Source organism: Atractosteus spatula, chromosome 4, assembly GCF_055471065.1.
Source record: "Atractosteus spatula isolate fAtrSpa1 chromosome 4, fAtrSpa1.hap1, whole genome shotgun sequence".
NCBI classification, from domain to species: domain Eukaryota; kingdom Metazoa; phylum Chordata; class Actinopteri; order Semionotiformes; family Lepisosteidae; genus Atractosteus; species Atractosteus spatula.
This window is the reverse complement of record NC_142709.1, coordinates 49,269,209-49,286,714: the sequence shown is the minus strand read 5'-3', so window position 1 is coordinate 49,286,714 and position 17,506 is coordinate 49,269,209. Positions and strand designations below refer to the sequence as shown.

General features: G+C 39.0%; 1 protein-coding gene across 1 annotated transcript; it reads right to left on the bottom strand.

Moving 5' to 3' along the window:
• Positions 1 to 622: 622 nt before the first annotated feature.
• Positions 623 to 10,280, bottom strand: arl6 (ARF like GTPase 6). The gene is made up of 8 exons (XM_088913754.1): positions 9,977 to 10,280; positions 8,747 to 8,892; positions 7,085 to 7,146; positions 6,729 to 6,797; positions 5,904 to 5,998; positions 4,782 to 4,911; positions 4,324 to 4,379; positions 623 to 3,041 (listed from the first exon to the last, which is right to left on the bottom strand). The coding sequence occupies exons 2-8, from the start codon at positions 8,867 to 8,869 to the stop codon at positions 3,016 to 3,018; spliced, it is 561 nt and encodes a 186-aa protein (XP_088769880.1). The 5' UTR covers positions 8,870 to 8,892; positions 9,977 to 10,280; the 3' UTR covers positions 623 to 3,015.
• Between the last annotated feature and the right edge of the window lie 7,226 nt (positions 10,281 to 17,506).

Genomic DNA, 17,506 nt, shown 5'->3' with positions numbered 1-17,506 from the left:
TTTTCCCACATTGATTCATCTTGTAGAGGCTTTACCAGAAAAATCTACAGCAGAAATCTGGACTTTTATTTGACTCAGTCGTCGGTTTAGCACTACTTGCCAGCCCAGTTTTTGTGTTGGCGAAGAAAATGGCATTTTTAAGAAATTGGAAATAAGAGTGTTGCCTTTTTAATTTCCAGTGGATTAGATTGTACATGAGAAAGCGCTGGTTTTGTAGTTCGTGATCGGGGTGGATGATAGCGATTGTCTTGTTTTCAGCTTTCACAGCAGTAAATGGCGCGAATTTTGAGCTCGGTGAGGCCTGAGTGATAGTCAAGATCTATTAGTGCTGTTATTCTCTATTTTTAAAACCAGAATTTACATTTAAATTTGATTAAGTTCCTCTGCTTTTATTATGGGGAAAAAAAGAGCAAGCTCCAAAAGTCACATTTTTTCACATATATTTTTGGTTATTGAGCTCCCCCCCTTCATGAATTTGTCATCACTCTTCGTGTGGTAGTTAGGATATATCAGATAGAAATTTGGGTGTTTACCAGCAACAGATCTAATCTGTGTGTACATAAATCCTAGCTCATACAAGTGTTTCAATCACTAGACTTCACTGAAATAACCAGAAACTAGATCACACTGACACCACATTCTTTTTATTGGTTTAGCATTGCCTACAATTATAAATAAATCCCAGGTGATTACTAGGCCTAGAAATTAACAATTCATGTGTGGCCAATGAAGGGTACTTCTTGAAATTCAAAGAATATATTAAATTAAAATGCTTTACATTGACAGAAGTAATTTCCCACGTTCTTAAACGTTATTTTAAAATATAAGAATTCTAAGTTAAAATAATTTATTACATGAAGATTTTCTTACAGTTTCTAGGGAAGGTTCTCCAGTTTGGGACCAAAATTGAGTATCTTTCAGCCCACAAGGCTGTTCCCTGAATTGAACAGATTACCTGTTTAATACATCATTACCTCGCAGGTGTTGCTAGCCTTGAGAAAGAGGTAACGATAGCAGGGATTCCCAGTCCTGGTCCTGAGTGCAAACACACCAGCTGGGTTTCAGTCAAGCTGAGCTCAGTTACCTCATTGAAGCCTTGATGGAACCAACAACGTGCTTGATTGGAATACTTGTAAGGTTTTGTTTCCTACTCATAAATGTGGGATTTTGGCCCTGGTGTGTGTGTATATTTGTGTCTGTGTGTGCCCTGCGATGAGCTGGCATCCTGTCCATGTTGTTTCCTACCTTGTACCCAGTGAAACCAGTAATAGGCTCTGGGAATAGTGACCTGGTATTGGATAAATGTTTATTGAAATATGATGTGATAATGAAGTTTGGGGTTTTATTTTAATAATGCAATAGCTTAAAAACATCATGTTTCGGAACTGAAATAAACTGTTCAAATGAACCCTTGTATTATCAATTTTTATTTTTTATTATTATTAAGTCAATTTAATAGTTCAGCTAAGTGACCGAGAGCTCAGTTGGGACACAAACCAGGCAGGTGTGGACCTCCAGGAATGGAAATGCCTAACCTACAGTACAAGAGCTATAACTGATTTTGGGGTCTCTTCTAGGACCAGGAATGGAGACCTTTGCTTTTAGGAAGTTTTAATGCCAGGTATCATTAGAGAAGTATACCAGCTTAAACTCAGATCTTTATCACTGTTGTACCTTAAAGCGATAGAATGAAAATATATTCACAAAAACTTTATACATGTAACAAAAAATTAACTTTAAGAAAAAAAAGTGTATTTCTGAAGGCTGATGTCTTGATCAGAGATCTAATATTAATATGACTGTACTGTAGGAGTAAATGGACTTACGGGGCCTTGCACTCAAGAATTGATTCTCTCCAATATCTGCATCACCACACCTACTCAGACACTGAAAATAGTAGTGAAAGAGATTAGTTAGATACAGCTATGTGATTTTAAGTTTCTTTGAAGTGTCACGGGATCCATAAGAAGCTTGATTGTCCTAAAAAAATGGAGTCTATTGCTGCACATAATGGATTTCTGGTCTTTCATCTCTGAATGCATATGATTTAACAAAGGCTAGCACAATAATATGAGTATATGTACCATGTAGCGTACCTTACCTACTGCGCAGAAATATTCCTTATTAATTGTAAAGATCTCTCAGATAATAGGTGACACAAACAATCACATTATTCTTTCCAGAGCACATAGCTCAGCAAAGAGGGGCTACTTGTTTTTTAAGTGAACTGACTATTACGAATATGTTTACACTAGTTTCAATGAAATATACCAAGTGAAATAAGTAAATAACACATTAGGAACACAATCCTAGAGAACCAGTCTTAGTAACTTTTTTAAGTTTTTAACCAACAGAAAGATTGTGTCCAGAAAAGATAAAAAGATGGATCATGCAGAACCAGTTGTTGCACATTAAGGGTAGAATTATCTAATTTTTACTTTCATATTTAAACCAAGATGGATATTAGTAAATCTTTCTGAAGCAAAAGCACATTTTCAAGAATTTAGATGCCTTTAAAACCAATTCCAGAAAGGGAAAATGTCAGTGGTGATGTTTCTTGCAGGGAATGCAATGTAAACTGAACTGGGATTAGGACTACAGGATCTGGAAGCTTCTGTCACCCTTAAGCATTACACAGATGAAAAGGGATGCAACATAATGAAAATCTACAGAACAGTTGTCTTCTCAGAACTATATCTCTGCGTCTTCCAGTATGGGGTAGTATACAGTGTTGCAGCCTGTTAGTAAAATATTCAGCAGCCCACAGAGACAGACATACAGTACTAGCCAGTCTGTCCAAAGGGCCCATATGAGCATGGCATTGCTATGGTGTGAAGTAATCTATATATATGATTTATTTGTGATCCATACAGTGGAACTCCTCAGAGTGGGCAGTCCTTCCACAGAGGTGGACTTTAATAGAGGTGACGCTGCATCTGTTTCTGTTGATGCTGGTGGGGACTCTTCAGTCGCCAGGGTGAATGTCAAGCCGACACCTCCCTTTCTGCTACCCTTTCATGTTTTCATCATTCTGATTTGATCTGTGAAAGCAAATATGTTGAAAAAGGTAATTTAGACAAACAATTTTACAATACAACTAATGGCAGACACTGTATTACACCTAAGCAATACATTCCTGAATGCAAAGAACAATTCAAGCAAAAAGCAATACATTATTTTTAATACCTTTGGTTCCATTACAGTATACTGTGCTTTTTTCACTTTGTTATTGCACTGAGCACAGACTGACCGCTTTGTAAAGATCACGTGGGTATGCTCTACACCAGAAAGCCTGTGATTCCAGTGGCATTATACATGAAGCCTTATAAATTTCCCACTGTATATACATCAAGTCAGTCTGTACTCGTGACATTTTCTGCATTGGTTTGGATTACTTTACTTTTCAATCAATCAGAGCAATGAGACCCTAATCACGTAATGCAATATGTGATAAATATATATATGTTTAAAATGAGAGTTAGAAAATTGTAATTTCTACAATTTCGGTTCCTTCTTTAATGAGCATTCATACATACTGTATATATAAACCTCCACATTGTTACCATTTGTATTATTACACCTTGAAGAAAATGAGGGTTAAGTAATTTCACAGTCACAAATGTCTACAGCTTGACATATGTCTATTACACATACATGGATTACATTTAAGAAGGATATTATCTAAGGGAAAACCTTGACTAACACTGTGCACATTAATTAAATTCTAAGATGAAAAGGTTTTACAATAAAACCAAAAAGTACTTACTGGGCTATTTGGTCTAATGAAATCATGAAATTCAAAAAGTACAATAAATAGAAATATGTTTCATTATTGTGCATAATTATATTTAATAAATTGCTACTTTTTGTAAAAGAAAAACAACCATCCATTTTATTTCATCACAGGATGCACACACAGACAGACACACACACTCACAAGAGGGCAAATAATCCCAGAAGCCAATTAACCCACCAGTATGTCTTTGGGAGGAAACCAGAGCACCCAGTGGAAACCATAAGAACACAGGGAGAACATACAAACTCCATGCAGACAGCACCACAGGTTCAGGATTGAACCCAGGGTGCCAGCGGTGCCTGGCTGCAATGCTAACAACTGCTCTATTGTGCCATAAAAATATTTTAATTTAAAGGTTCTAAAACACAGTTACTTAAAATAGAAACAGAATAATTATAAACAAAATAAAGTACGGTACACCATTATAATTCAAGCTAAACAAGATAAAAAAGTGGATATCAGTAACTATACGTATTTACAAATAAAGTTCCAGACATTTTCAGAAGCCTGTACAAATATTACAGTACCTTGGAGCCAGTCTACTCCTTCTTGTAATCCTTCACCTTTAACAGCATCACTGGCACTGAAAAACACAGTGTACACTTGTTCAGACTTCAACCGACTGCGCAAATTCATTAATCATGCAAAGTAATAGAAAACATGATTAATTTTCAGGGTGGCAGCAATTTATTTTGCTTTCTCTGCACACATCCTGGCAATAAGGAAGCTGTATCTTGGCCACAAAACCTCCAAAACACCATAAAATAGAAAAGAAGTTTAATGATTTATAATAAGTTTTCAGCACTTTAGCAAGAAAAGAAAAAAGATGTAACAGGAAAATCCTGACACAAAATCCTCCAGAGTCATCACAGCTCCTTAACCTAACTGTACTCCGTACAGTAATAATTGTTCTCATTTTTTGTTGGGAAAGAGAACCAAACCACAGGGTTATAAGAGTGTGACATTTATTTTTGTCCCCACTCACCAGATGTGCCAAGGCTTGTCTTTGATGTTTTCCAGACAAAGCAGCTGAGAAACCTTCACTGAAGACAAAGCATCCCTGAGGTCCATTTTGTTTGCAAAGAACAATATAGGCATTCTCCGGTGCTTGATGTCTAATTCACACACAAAAAGATAGTATACCATTAAAATACAGTATAATACAATATATTTTTAGAAGAAAACCCCTTTAAGGTTAGGTTGAAATAAATGTAAGTTTACATATGTAATGCTTTTCAGTTTTCACCTCATTCATCTGCATCAGGGATCTCCAGCCCTGGTCTTGGAGAGCCCGAATTCAGCAGGTTTTAAAGGTCATCATCAAATCACCAGCTTCTAAAGATATGGAACAATTCCTTTGTGACTAATTGAACAATTTGTTAAATCAAGTAATTTAGAGATCACTTAACCCTACAGTTAAGAGTAAGCACTCTTCAGACTTCTAGGATCAGAGTTCTCTTAATTAAAAAAGACTACCTGATTAATCAAGTCACAGGTCTGCTGATCTTTAGAAACAGGTGACCTTTAAAACTAACTGGATTGGGGCTCTCCAGGATCAAGATCCAGGGCTCTCCTGATCTAAACTAGATTCCCTACAAATAATTTTAATTTAAAGTCTAGAATATCTAGACATGATTCATATATAGATATTTTTCTAGATTAATATACTAACAAACATCAGTAGTGAACTAGTGACTAGTGAACACTTTCACAATGTTACACAAGTACTACAGAAGATTCCTGTTACTACGTGACTCACTGATTATTCTTGGTGATCTATTCCCAGAAGCAAGAATAATATACATTCACCAAACAACCAATTCTATTAAACTTATTAAACTATACAGACATCACAAATATCATACTTCTAACATCAAACACAATTATATTTGTGCCCTGTATTGAAAAGAGGAAATATTCTCTAAATATGCAATGCAAACAAGAAGCTTATTATGCAACAACACCTTACAATTATTTTTGTACTATAATGAAATATGTTTAAAACAAAATACAACTGTTTGCAGGAATTGAATGAATATAAATGACCATTTACACGTGACTAGAAGGATCATATGAATTTTATCCAATATTCACCACCCTCTCTTACCTGGATGATTAAGGAGTGTATCAAGTTCTTCTTTGGCAACTACCATCCTTAATTTGTCACTGCTGTCAATAACAAATATGATGGCCTGGCCTTCCCTGTGTAGATGAAATAGGATAAATACAAGCTTCAAAGCACATGCCTTGTGTCTGCAATAAATTCCTGGGCAGCCCAGTCACATCATACTGCTTTTGGAGGCAATGAATTATAAACTACGTAACAAATCTGAACTACACCAGAGGGCCAGAGTAAAGAAAACCCAGGCTTAATTTATTGAACACTGAAAGGCAAATGAGAGGTCTCTAATATTTGATAAATTTCATTACTGTCTAGCTGCCTCATGGCAGATTTGCACTCTTCTTTTCAGAATTCCAACACAGGCATAATATGTATTATAAAGTGATCTTATCTTGATGTTCATTTATTGGCCATAAACAATTTCTTGTATTAGAAATTTGTCTTTTCGCATACCCCAGCTTGCTCTCCATGAGACACACAGACAGGGAGAGAAGCTTGGGGTCACAGCGCAGGGTCAGCTATTTATACGGTGCCCCTGGAGCAGTTGGGGTTAAGGGCCTTGCTCAGGGGCCAATGGAGTAGGATTGCTCTGCCGGTCGCGGGATTCAAACCGGCAACCTTCCAGCCACAGGCACAGATCCTTAGCCACAGAGCCACTGCACCTCCCCAACTTATCTTATCACCTACTGTATATACAGCAATTTGCATCTTTGAACACATGATTTATGAGAACAATGACCTGGCAAAAAGCCTATAAGAAAATGTACCCACAAATGGGTATAACACTGTCAACCGAAACATAAAACTTACTTATAATAATGCTCCCAGAGATTTCTGTATCTTCCCTGACCAGACATATCAAACACAGTGAAAGACAAACTTGAAAAAAGGGGAAAAAAGGGAGATGTTAACTTAGAAAACACACAATTTGTTCAACCCTAAAACATCACACTTTAATTATGCTTCTCGCATCAAAACAAATGCTTCCATTTATCGTTGACCATGATGACCGAAACAGCCCATGCCACTTGCTCATGTACTGTACTGCTTCACAGGACTACTGCTGGAAATCATCTTTCTTCTGATGCCACTTGGCAGTACATTACAAAAATACTTCACACACAGCACTAGAAGGACTCATTCTCCCCATACAGAACATACAGTACCTCGAGGTTTTAAACTTCTCTATGCTGAAGCCAATAGTAGGGACTATGTCCTGTGTTTGAGCCTGCAAGGAAAGTGAACAAATGTAAGGAATCTAGAGAAAAGAAACATAAGACAGATAACAAATGCTGCAAGTGCCTTCTCATTTTGCCAGACTGTTTCAGATGCATGTACAGAGCTCTGAAATGAGACTGGAATTTTGCAAATTAAAGAAATGAATGGCATATAAGCCTGTAGTAGTATTGCCGATGTCAGCTTACACAGCCCTTCTGCTCAGTGGCTCAGCGAATGGTTAAGAAGATCAGATGTGTCCCAGAAGTGTCTTTCAAGGCTATTGTTAAACTCATTGACCCTCCACTGACACAGTGCTGCACTGGCACATAATGGAATGAAATAAACATGGGAAAAATGTGCCTCTTAAACCTATATACAGTATACACACATTATATACTGGCACTAAAATAGGAAATTCTGAATGATATCCATGTTGATTCTAAGCAAAAAATGTCCAGTACAGAAATGGAACAATGACGGTCAGAAAAGATATATGTGTTTTTATCATCGTCACTGCCATAGTCTTGCAGAAAAGTGATTAAAAAACTACAAGGATTATGGAACACATCAAAGATATTAAAGCCATCTTGTACAATGCGCAGTTCACAAGTTATACTAAGTTGCATGTAGATTTCTGTAATCAGATTTAAGTGCTATATCATGCATGAAACAGGAAGTACCATGGAGAATGTCAAGGCTTTTTTCGGGAGATATGTACGTGCTTTTGATTGTGAAAATAGCAAACCCAATATGAAACTGTCTTGAAGTTGTATTAGTATGTCTACAGTACTATTCTTATCCTTAGAAATGGGGTTGCAAATCAATGACCTGTGAACTCTACACACCATCAAATGGATAATGTCTTTGAAAAACACTGTACCTAAGATTATATATAGATGGGATTTGGTACTGGTACCATTATACCCAATATAATTATACTTCTTTTTTTAACCTTCATGGGCCTGGGCAAGAACACTTTAGCGTGTCACTGTGGGTTCGTGTAGAGCAATTTTCTTAAAAAAATAGACTGGGGGTCCTTGCTGACAGCACTTTTTTTTAAACAGGACTCCCCAAAAGTGAGGGACTTTAATCAAGTCCATGACTACAGTATGAGCAGCACATTGGGGAAACTGCAGCCTACCCTGCCAAGCAAGATGGGGTACACCCAGGATGGGATGCCAGTCCATTACAGGGCACACAAAGACACAAACACACACGTATTCACAACAAGGCCAGTTTCTCCAGAAACTGGCTCACCTACCAGCAGTCTTTGGCCTGTGGGAGGAAACCCACGTGAATACAAGGCAAACGTATACAAACCAGGCCACATAACCCCAGGAATTGAACCAAGGACCCCAGTGCTGTGGGCAATGCTAACCACTGCGCCACCAGGTTTTCCTCATCATTAACCAATGTTCTTTCTTTATAGGCACGATGTGAACACACCGCTTTTTGCACTAAAAATAACAGATGTGCCTAGGTGACTGTGTGCTTAAAATAATGTGGAAATACCTGTCAGTAGAAGCTTCTGCATAAAGAAGGAAAGACTGGCTGCGAAGAGCGAAACAGTACATGTGTCAGAGAATTCTGTGTAAATAAAAAAGCCTTACGTTGGATGGCTTCAGCTTATTAATGATGGTGGTTTTGCCGCTGTTGTCCAGCCCCAGGCACAGGACGTGAACCTCCTTCTTCTTGATCCCCAGCCAGCCTGCTAGCTTGTCGAAAAGCCCCATGGGCTCGGTGCTCAGGGACTGGCCTGTTGCAAAACAGGAGACATTCTCAACTGCCCACCCCGGTTTCCCATTCCTTGGCGTGACTGTAACCCGCCACCCAGTAAAACAACAAGGCCGCAAAACGGGCGATCGCCACAGCCGTGCGGCTGTAACACGACCCCCAAGCCAGGCAGTCTTCCCTCTTGTTAATCAGATTAGAGCGCAGGGTCACGGTTCTGGAGAGCTTTCGGGAGGTGAGGAGAAGTCTCTGCGCAGCCCGGCTTTCCAGCCTGGAAAGGAAATTCGGCGGCCAGAAACGCAGCATAATCCCAGACTTTAGGGAAAGCCCATGATATTTTTAACACAGAGCCGAGGGAAGTGAGCAGGTGTCTCCTTGAGAGAGGGGGCTGAGGGTAGCGACTTCCCTAGACTGCGTTGCCAGGTATTACTAGGTATTAGGGAAGACGTCTGTAAATGGATTTGTTCAGTCAGCTACACGAGGTCTGGTTCCGCGTACTTTAAATATAGAAACAACATTTTATCGAGACTTTGCCATTTCTCTCACTTACGGATTGCTTGTTACCAGATAAATGTTACATACCTGGTTATCGAAATCGCATCCGAGAACCGCATGTTAATAACCTGTACACACAGAGATCATGAACTAACAGATATAAGGGTCAGCGCTGGGAGTCAAAACGTCTCAAATTCTCCATCGGTCCAGTAAAATGATCTTTTATGGAGCTGTTTTTCTAACGACAAAAGTGCGTTAGGAATAGTCTTAATCCACCCTGTCAAAAGTTACAACTAAACCCAAATCACTCATGCGTACCGATGCCTGGTATGAAGATGTTTCTTTCTGTGCCCTCAATAAATCACTGCATGCCGGACGACCTAATCATAACTAGAACAGATACAAGTGAACATGAATTATAAGGCATTTGACGAGTACGTCAGTGTGCTTCGATATATATAATATTTCAAATATTTTTCAACAGAGACACGAGCTGCTCAACTTCGCCTCGCATCTTCTCTTTCTCTCCTCCCGGCAAACCAACAGCAACTCATTTTGACATTTATAACTAAAGGCACATGTGTAAAGGTTTGTCGTTTTATACAAGGTTTTACCTGGTCAGCTCTCCCGGCCTTCACGATTTGTGAAACCTCGGTCTTTCCTGACGCGCAGAGCCCGCTCCTCCCGGCTCTGCTGCTGCTCCCCTCCGAGCGGTTCGCCACCAGCTTGCTAGATCCCCAGACGCGCTATCGTAAATCTGCGGTAGCAGTGATCTCACACTTGGACGCCGTTTTCATTGTCCTCAACAATGCCAAAAGACAGATGTCGCATAACCGTATCGGCCGCGGTTTATGATCAAGCCGCTTGCGGGAGACACCAGGCTTTAGCAGCAGATGAAGTATTTACTGTGCGTTGCTAAGGAGACGTGGGCACTGCGTCTGCGCCACGGCGTCTCTACCTTAGAGAGAAGCAGCTGCAGCAACTGTGGTGAAGCTCCGATGTATTGTGACGTTTAGCCATCGAATAAAGGCGTTTATTTTGCTCCTCAAGACGTCTTGATGTTAGGATACACAGGGGTATCATTTTGTGTATCCTGGTGCCGATTAGAAGAGCTCAAACCAAATTCCAAAAACATGAACACTTGTAAGATTCCTAGTATCACCATCTACCCATTTTCTAACTGCGTTATCCAACACAGGGTCGCCGGGGAGCCGGAACTTTTTCCCCGCAAGCAACAGGTGCAAGGCAGGTTGCACCCTGGATGAGACGCAGGTCCATCACAGGACACCCACTCACACCAGGGTAAGTTTTCCAGGAAGCCAATTAACCTACCAGTATGTAATTGGATTGTGAGAGGAAAACGGAATACCCAGAGGAAATCTAAGCAAACATGGAGAGAACATACAGTACAAACTCTGCAGAAATTATACCCCAGGGACACAAGGCAGCAATACTAACTCCACAGCCAAAACGTTGTTTTCTTTTTTCTCTTTTCAGCATGGAATAAACCTATTACTTCCTTTGCAGCCTACGCATGCTGACGTAGCTACCCGCCTGAACTACAGTACCACCATGCTGCCCTCATACCGTTGAAACATGAATAATTTTGTTTTCACCTCGTGTGTATCACCGATGTCCCCCCCCCCCCCCCCAAACAGCTGGTGGTTTTTAGTGCAGCTGAGCCCGAGTCCTTAATAGAACCAAGAGTCCTTGGATAGAACCAAGACAAAGGTTGGAGATCTAAAACTACTCAATAAATGACAGTTAATAGGCAGCCACCAACATGTCTGAATCTATTAAAAACCCAGAAGGCGTTCGTGTCCCCAGGACCAGGATTGGAAACTCCTGGTGTCCCATTTACAGCTTGTTTTACAATGGAACCTGATCCGTAGTCTAAGGAGGAGCCTAAACCAATATTTCCAACTCTATAGAGTAGTGTTTCTCAGTTCTGCTCTTAGAATGCCCTTGCGTCTGCTGATTTTTATTCCAACTAGGCTCATAATCACCAGGGCTAGTTGCTACCTGTGGCTGATCTGCTTGCTGGTGCAGAAAAAAATCTGCAAACCAGGAAGCAGATCAGCCACAGGCAGCAATCAGCCCTGGTCCCAGATGGACACAGAACCAGCAGACACAGGGTTACTGCAAGACCAGGACTGGAAACCCCTGCTACAGATGCAGTGTTTGTGTACCACTTCAGCACAGTTGCAGTATGTGAGAGCTGGTGTGCCAAAATCAGATTTGGCGCTGTTTAGCTGCTTAGTCCTAGTAAAAGTGATATACACCATATATCCTTCATAGACAAATGTTCTGGGATTCACTATTTGGAACTTCCTGTAGCAATCACATAACAAATGTTTGAAACTGAGTTTAATTTAACGGATTTCACAAAAGGCCACTTTTTCGCCACCCTGTTTCGTCAGCAGCTCATTCCTGGTGTTCCTCTAGGAGAGCTTTCCAGGCTGTGATTGAAAGGGCATTGAAAGGCTGTTTTTGTATACCCCCTGTTTATAAAGTAAAAACTTGTGGTTTTGAGAACATCATGTTTGCAAGTGGCATGACATGCCTAAAACTTTGGTGACTGAGAGTAACTATGTTGTATGTCTGCCACTCATTAGTTTTCATTATTTCATCATCCTAATAGACATGCAAGTCAGAGTCAAGTTTCCTCCCTCCTCCAGACCAGATGCATATTAAGCATGGCAAGAATGTTGGATGTAGAAATATGCACTGATTAAATCATAGTTACTGGAGACTAAGTAACTGCGTTGCTCTGTCATAGTAAGTAGGCACCATGACTGCATGTTTAATGGTGACCCTTTTAATAGAATCCTATTTGATTGCCAATCCCACCTGTGTAGGTCCAGTTTCTCCATAGCCTGCTAATTGAGCTTGTATTTACACAATTTTCCAATATCATTTGAACATGGAAGGGCTGAAAATCTTAATCAAAAGTCGTTAACAGAGAGTGGAGACTTCAGTGTCCTGCTGTACCCAAAAGAATGGCTAAAAAAAATTCAATAGATTTCTTCATATTCCTGCTGTTAACTGTAATACACCTTTCTTAGTTTATCGCTTTGGTGAGATTTTAATGCACAATGTTTGTCTGGGAAATGCTTACAATTTTTAAATGTCTTCTGAAAAAGAGACCAGATGTAGTGCAGCAGGAAAGACAATTCCGTTTTTTTGGTTTTTCTAATAGAAAAAATTCCAACATTTTAATCATACAGATCCTAAGAAGAACAATTTGATACAATACAGAATTGAGAAATAATTAATCCACAAGCATGAGTACCCTATTGTCTGTGACAGTATAAATAGCTGAGACAGTATGGCTGGCTGTAGTTTTGCAATCTAACAGCTTTTGGGTTTTGTTACTGATCCAGAATTATCTGTGGGTTGATAACAGCTTGTGTGCAACTGATACCATCACATCAACTGAGAAGAGAGAACAGAACCTCCAAAGAAGAAATCTAATTGAATCCAATCACTGCCCAATGAAGATTGTTAAAGACCGAACACCCTATGTACACATATTTTGTCTGCAATGAAAACTCTGGCAAATACTGTATTCTGACCTGTTACTCAATATGTGTCTGGATTCCAGGAGCTTTGAAAATGATTTAATTTTTGTTGCAAATGTGAACTCAGTTGCTTTTGAGGCTCATGTTGCCCTTGGATACATACATGCAATGTATTCCCTTCAAGATTCTCTTGAGTTGCCATTTGTTCCCACAATTTCCTTTGGAGAAGAATTTGTCCGCCTCACTATTGTAACTGTTAAAGAAAAGATACCATTCTTGTCTCTGTTGGCATTTGTTCTCTTTGATCTGCAGTGAAGTTGCTGAGAACAGTGAAGCAGAAATTGTCAAAACATTATGTTCTAAAATTGTAACCAGATGAAGCTGACTCTCCTCTATTGACTAATCATTTATATAAGACTGCTGATATGGAAGTAGTAGCTTGGTTGTGGTGGAGTCCTAATTTACTTAGAAATCCCATATCTCATTTTGTAGAGCATAGTGTGGATGTGTCTGATAAAATGAATGACTTTATTCCAATGTATAACAGAGTAAACAACTTAACTCAACCTTCCTGTCAATCTAATTAAAGTACAAGTGATCTTTAATATTTCATTTATGTTTTGAGATTATTAATGGAAATAACAAAGAGGGGCAAGTTCTCAGTTCTCAAAATGTAATTTTCAAATTACAGACAGTAGGTATTCATGGAAACACAAGTGTTTGGATTGAGAATTGATTAGTAAATAGAAAAAAGAGGATGCAGATAAGAGGGGAACAGTGAAATTGAGATTATGTAATTAGTGGAGTACCACAGGGATCTGTATTAGGACCACTGCTGTTCTTATTTTATATCAATGTTCTAGATTCTGGAATAGTCAGTAAACTAGTTTACAGATGATACCAAATTAGAATGATTAACAGACACTGTAGGAGCAGTAAATGAAAAGCAAAAAAGATTTAGATAATATAGAAATGCAATAGAAGATACTATATAAGGGGCAGAAACAGACACCAATTAAATAAAAATCTTTCAGAAGAACAAATTTGAGTCTGGATTTGAATGCACTCAGGTTAGGTGACTCTCTGACATCCTTGGGGATAACGGGCCCTGTCGGATATAGAGTGTAAGAGAGCTTGGTAGACAAACAGGAGTTGAGAATCACATGAATGAAGATTGTGAGGTGGGAAGTAGAAAGATAATATGTCAAACAGGTACTGAGGTGTCCAGCTATGTAGAGCCTTATAGATGGGCATGAAGATTTTAAAGTCGGCATGAAACCTGATAGGAAACCCATGCAAGGACTCCAGGACAGGAATAGTGTGATCATTTGTGAGTGACCTGGTCAGAATTCTGGCTACCAAATTTTGGACATACTGAAGTTTGCTTAGAATTAAGATATCCCAGCAAGTAGGGCATGGCAGTGATAAATTATGGAAAAGATTAATGTGTTGCCCAGCATTTCTGCTACAGTCAGAGACAACTTGGTCTGCCTGTAGTCTGAGATGGAAGAATTAAGTTTTTATAATATTTTGCACATGTAGGTGAAAGGTCAAGCCTTGATCAAATATCACCTCCAAATATTTCAATTTAGATTGAAATTCAAGCATGACTTCAGTCTTGTCACAGTTTAAATAAAGAACATTTTGAGACATCCAGGATTTTATGTCAGAGATGCAATTTGAGAGTACAGAAACAGCCACTTCAGTGTCAGGTTTAGTATGGGCATAGATTTGAGTATTGTGACATAGAAATGATAATTCAGACCATATGATTTTAATAACTGATCAAGTGAGAACATGTAAATGCTGAATATCAGGGGTCCCAGTATCGGGGACCTGAGGAACACCAGACTTAACGAACCCAACTTTAGAACTGAAACCCCCAAGAGAGACAAAGTGTTGGAAAACAGTAAGGTATAAGTTGAATCATTTAAGAGCAGTTTCAGAAACTCCAAACACAGAGGAGAAAGTAAGATGCAACGATTAACACTGAGGTCAAGGAGAATAAGGATAGATAGAGGAAAACAGGACTAAAATAAAACAGTAGGAATGGGATCTAATAAACAGGTGGTGGATTTCATACACAATACCAATTTATAATACTAAGGTGTGCAGTGTCAAGTTGAGAAAAACTAGAAAGAGGAGAACCAGCAAAACTAGGCATGCAGTGAGGAGGTAGTAGTAATATTTGTGGTGGAGAGAATGTAATTTTGGATGTTCTAAGAAAGTGTTGAAAAGTTGAGAAGAAGCAGGTAATGTAGTGGGGGCAGTCTGGCCTAAGCAGTCTGTTGATGGTGGAGAACAAGTATCTAGCATTGTTATGGTTGTGCTCAATGATATGGAAGAAGCAGCTGGATCTAACAGACTCTGTTGTTTCCTTTTATTCAGTTAAGTGCTACTTCCTTGCCTGAAGATGTACATTCAAACCTGAAAGACACCACCTACGTTCATATTCTAGTTTGTGAGAGACTATCTACATTGAGCACAAGTAGACAGCATAGCATGGGACAGAAAGCGTATGGGAGATGGTTTGAGTTTTATGAGAAGCTAAAGTATGAAGAGTAGTTCAAAGAGAGCTATGAAACACTTGTACCTTGTCTTCCAGAGAGTCAGAGATAGAAAAGCAAGACAATGAAGATGGAACAGAATCAGCAAACTTAGTCTGGGCCACAGATTGACAGCTGCGAAAACGTACAGAACCAACAAAGTATTGGTGAAGAGTGTTAGACAGGACATTCTACAGCAAAGAGAACAGTCAAGTGATCAGAAAGGCCCAATTCAAGATGAAATAAGTGGGAAACAAATGAGTCATTTGCAATTACTAAGTCTAGGTGTCTTCTTTGATGTGAGTAGAACAGAGTAGAAACTGTTTGAGACCATGGCATTCCAACATATCTAGAAAACCCTTTGCTAAATTGGAAAGCTGTGAATCAATGTGAATATTAAAATCACCACGAATAATGATCTTATTAAATTGGAAACACAACAGTGAAAGAAAATCCACAAACTCACCTAAAAATGCATCATTATGCTTGAGGAGTCTGTAAATTTTAACAATGACAGTAGAATGGGTAATAGAGGCATTTAAAACAAAAGAATGCAAAGAATAAAAAAAAAAGAATGCAAAGGAACAGTAACTAGACTCACACAGAAAAGGAGATTATAAATAACAATCAGGCCCCCACCATGACCAGAGGGGTTTCATTGCTCAAATGAACTGTAACCTAGAGGTACAATCTTGTTAAACAGGAGACCATCAGAATACGATGAGATTTGATGCAAGTACGTACAATCCTGAAAAGCCTGGATGAAGTCAACTCGGCAGATTTCTGCAGAATCAACAGTGAACCAAAAGTGACTAGTGGAATGTATGTGAAGGTGCATTTAAATCTGAGAACAGAAGGTGTGTATTTACAGAAAGGGTTGTGGGAGTAAGGAAAAGGCTACCCAGCTATAGTATGTTGTTGAAGTTGAAACCCTAGTTTAAGAAATGGCTCCTCAATTAGATTGAACTTGCTAGATGGGCCAAATTGTTGCCTTTCTTATATTTTTGTGTATTCTGGTTTTTGGTAAAACACTTTGTATAATAGCTCCTGTGCTCTTTTTTTACATCTTTTTAAACCTATTTGTGGATATATAAATATAATTTATATAATATAATATAAAGATTTTGTATTTGAATTCCTGAAGAAACACACCCTGTCAAGGTATTGTTCTCTTATTTATAAAATGAGTATGCAAATGTCTCAATATCTTCACATCAGAACCTTGGTTTTATGTACTGTGTAGGCTAACGAGTGTTTGTGATTCTAGTTCCAAAAAGATAATGTGAGTACAGTAAGTGTAAATGAAGATAAGATATCATTTTTTGGCTAAAGAAAAAAACCCAATTTGTACATTTACAAAGCAACAGTCACTCTAGGTAACCACCAGAACTGTAACTTTTATTTGCTAATAAATATCCTCATAAACAGGCGTATATAGTCTGTAAGACCTGACAATGCCTCTTTGGAAATTATAGAAAAATAAAATACAAGAATTATAAGTAACTTGTACTTTGTACAAAAAATCTCATTACATTGCTCAGCAGTAACATTTGCTAAACACTGTTTCTGTGTCTTCAAATCTTGAGCGTTGTAGCAGTCTGGAACGCATGGGGCCAGCTCACTCTGTCGACCTGGAAGGCATGCTGTGCATTTGAACATGTGCTGAATGTTTTCATTGCCAATGGAAGATGTCACTGTCTCACATTAAGAGGCATGAATGAGGGTGCTGCATGGCATTCGTGTGTGGCAACTGGCATTTAATATATAGCATCCCCAGTTCTCTAGTTCTCTGCTGTGCCTGGACTTTTCAAACCAAAGAATCACTAGGTCTTCACATGATGTTGCAGTTCACATATCAGTCCACAGGAGGGCAGGCTTCTGTTACTTTACTGTGGGGCCTGAAAGGCCTTTTTGAAAGGCTGTGAGGGACCTCTCTTCCTGACTCGCTGGCTTTGTTCAGACTGGCTTTCACAATTCAGCTCTTCAGTTTCTCTTTAGTATTCTGGATCTACGATTTCCAAAGTTACTACTCACTATTGGCCATTCACAGTTACAAGAACATCTGCGATTGGATTCC

Excerpts from the sequence above, each read along its gene's own strand:
- arl6 (XM_088913754.1), bottom strand. The coding sequence starts at position 8,869 with ATGGGGCTTTTCGACAAGCTAGCAGGCTGGCTGGGGATCAAGAAGAAG. Across the intron at positions 7,147-8,746 it reads ATAAGCTGAAGCCATCCAAC|GCTCAAACACAGGACATAGT; the intron begins GTAAGGCTTTTT and ends CTTTCCTTGCAG. Across the intron at positions 3,042-4,323 it reads AGGAGTAGACTGGCTCCAAG|ATCAAATCAGAATGATGAAA; the intron begins GTACTGTAATAT and ends TTGCTTTCACAG.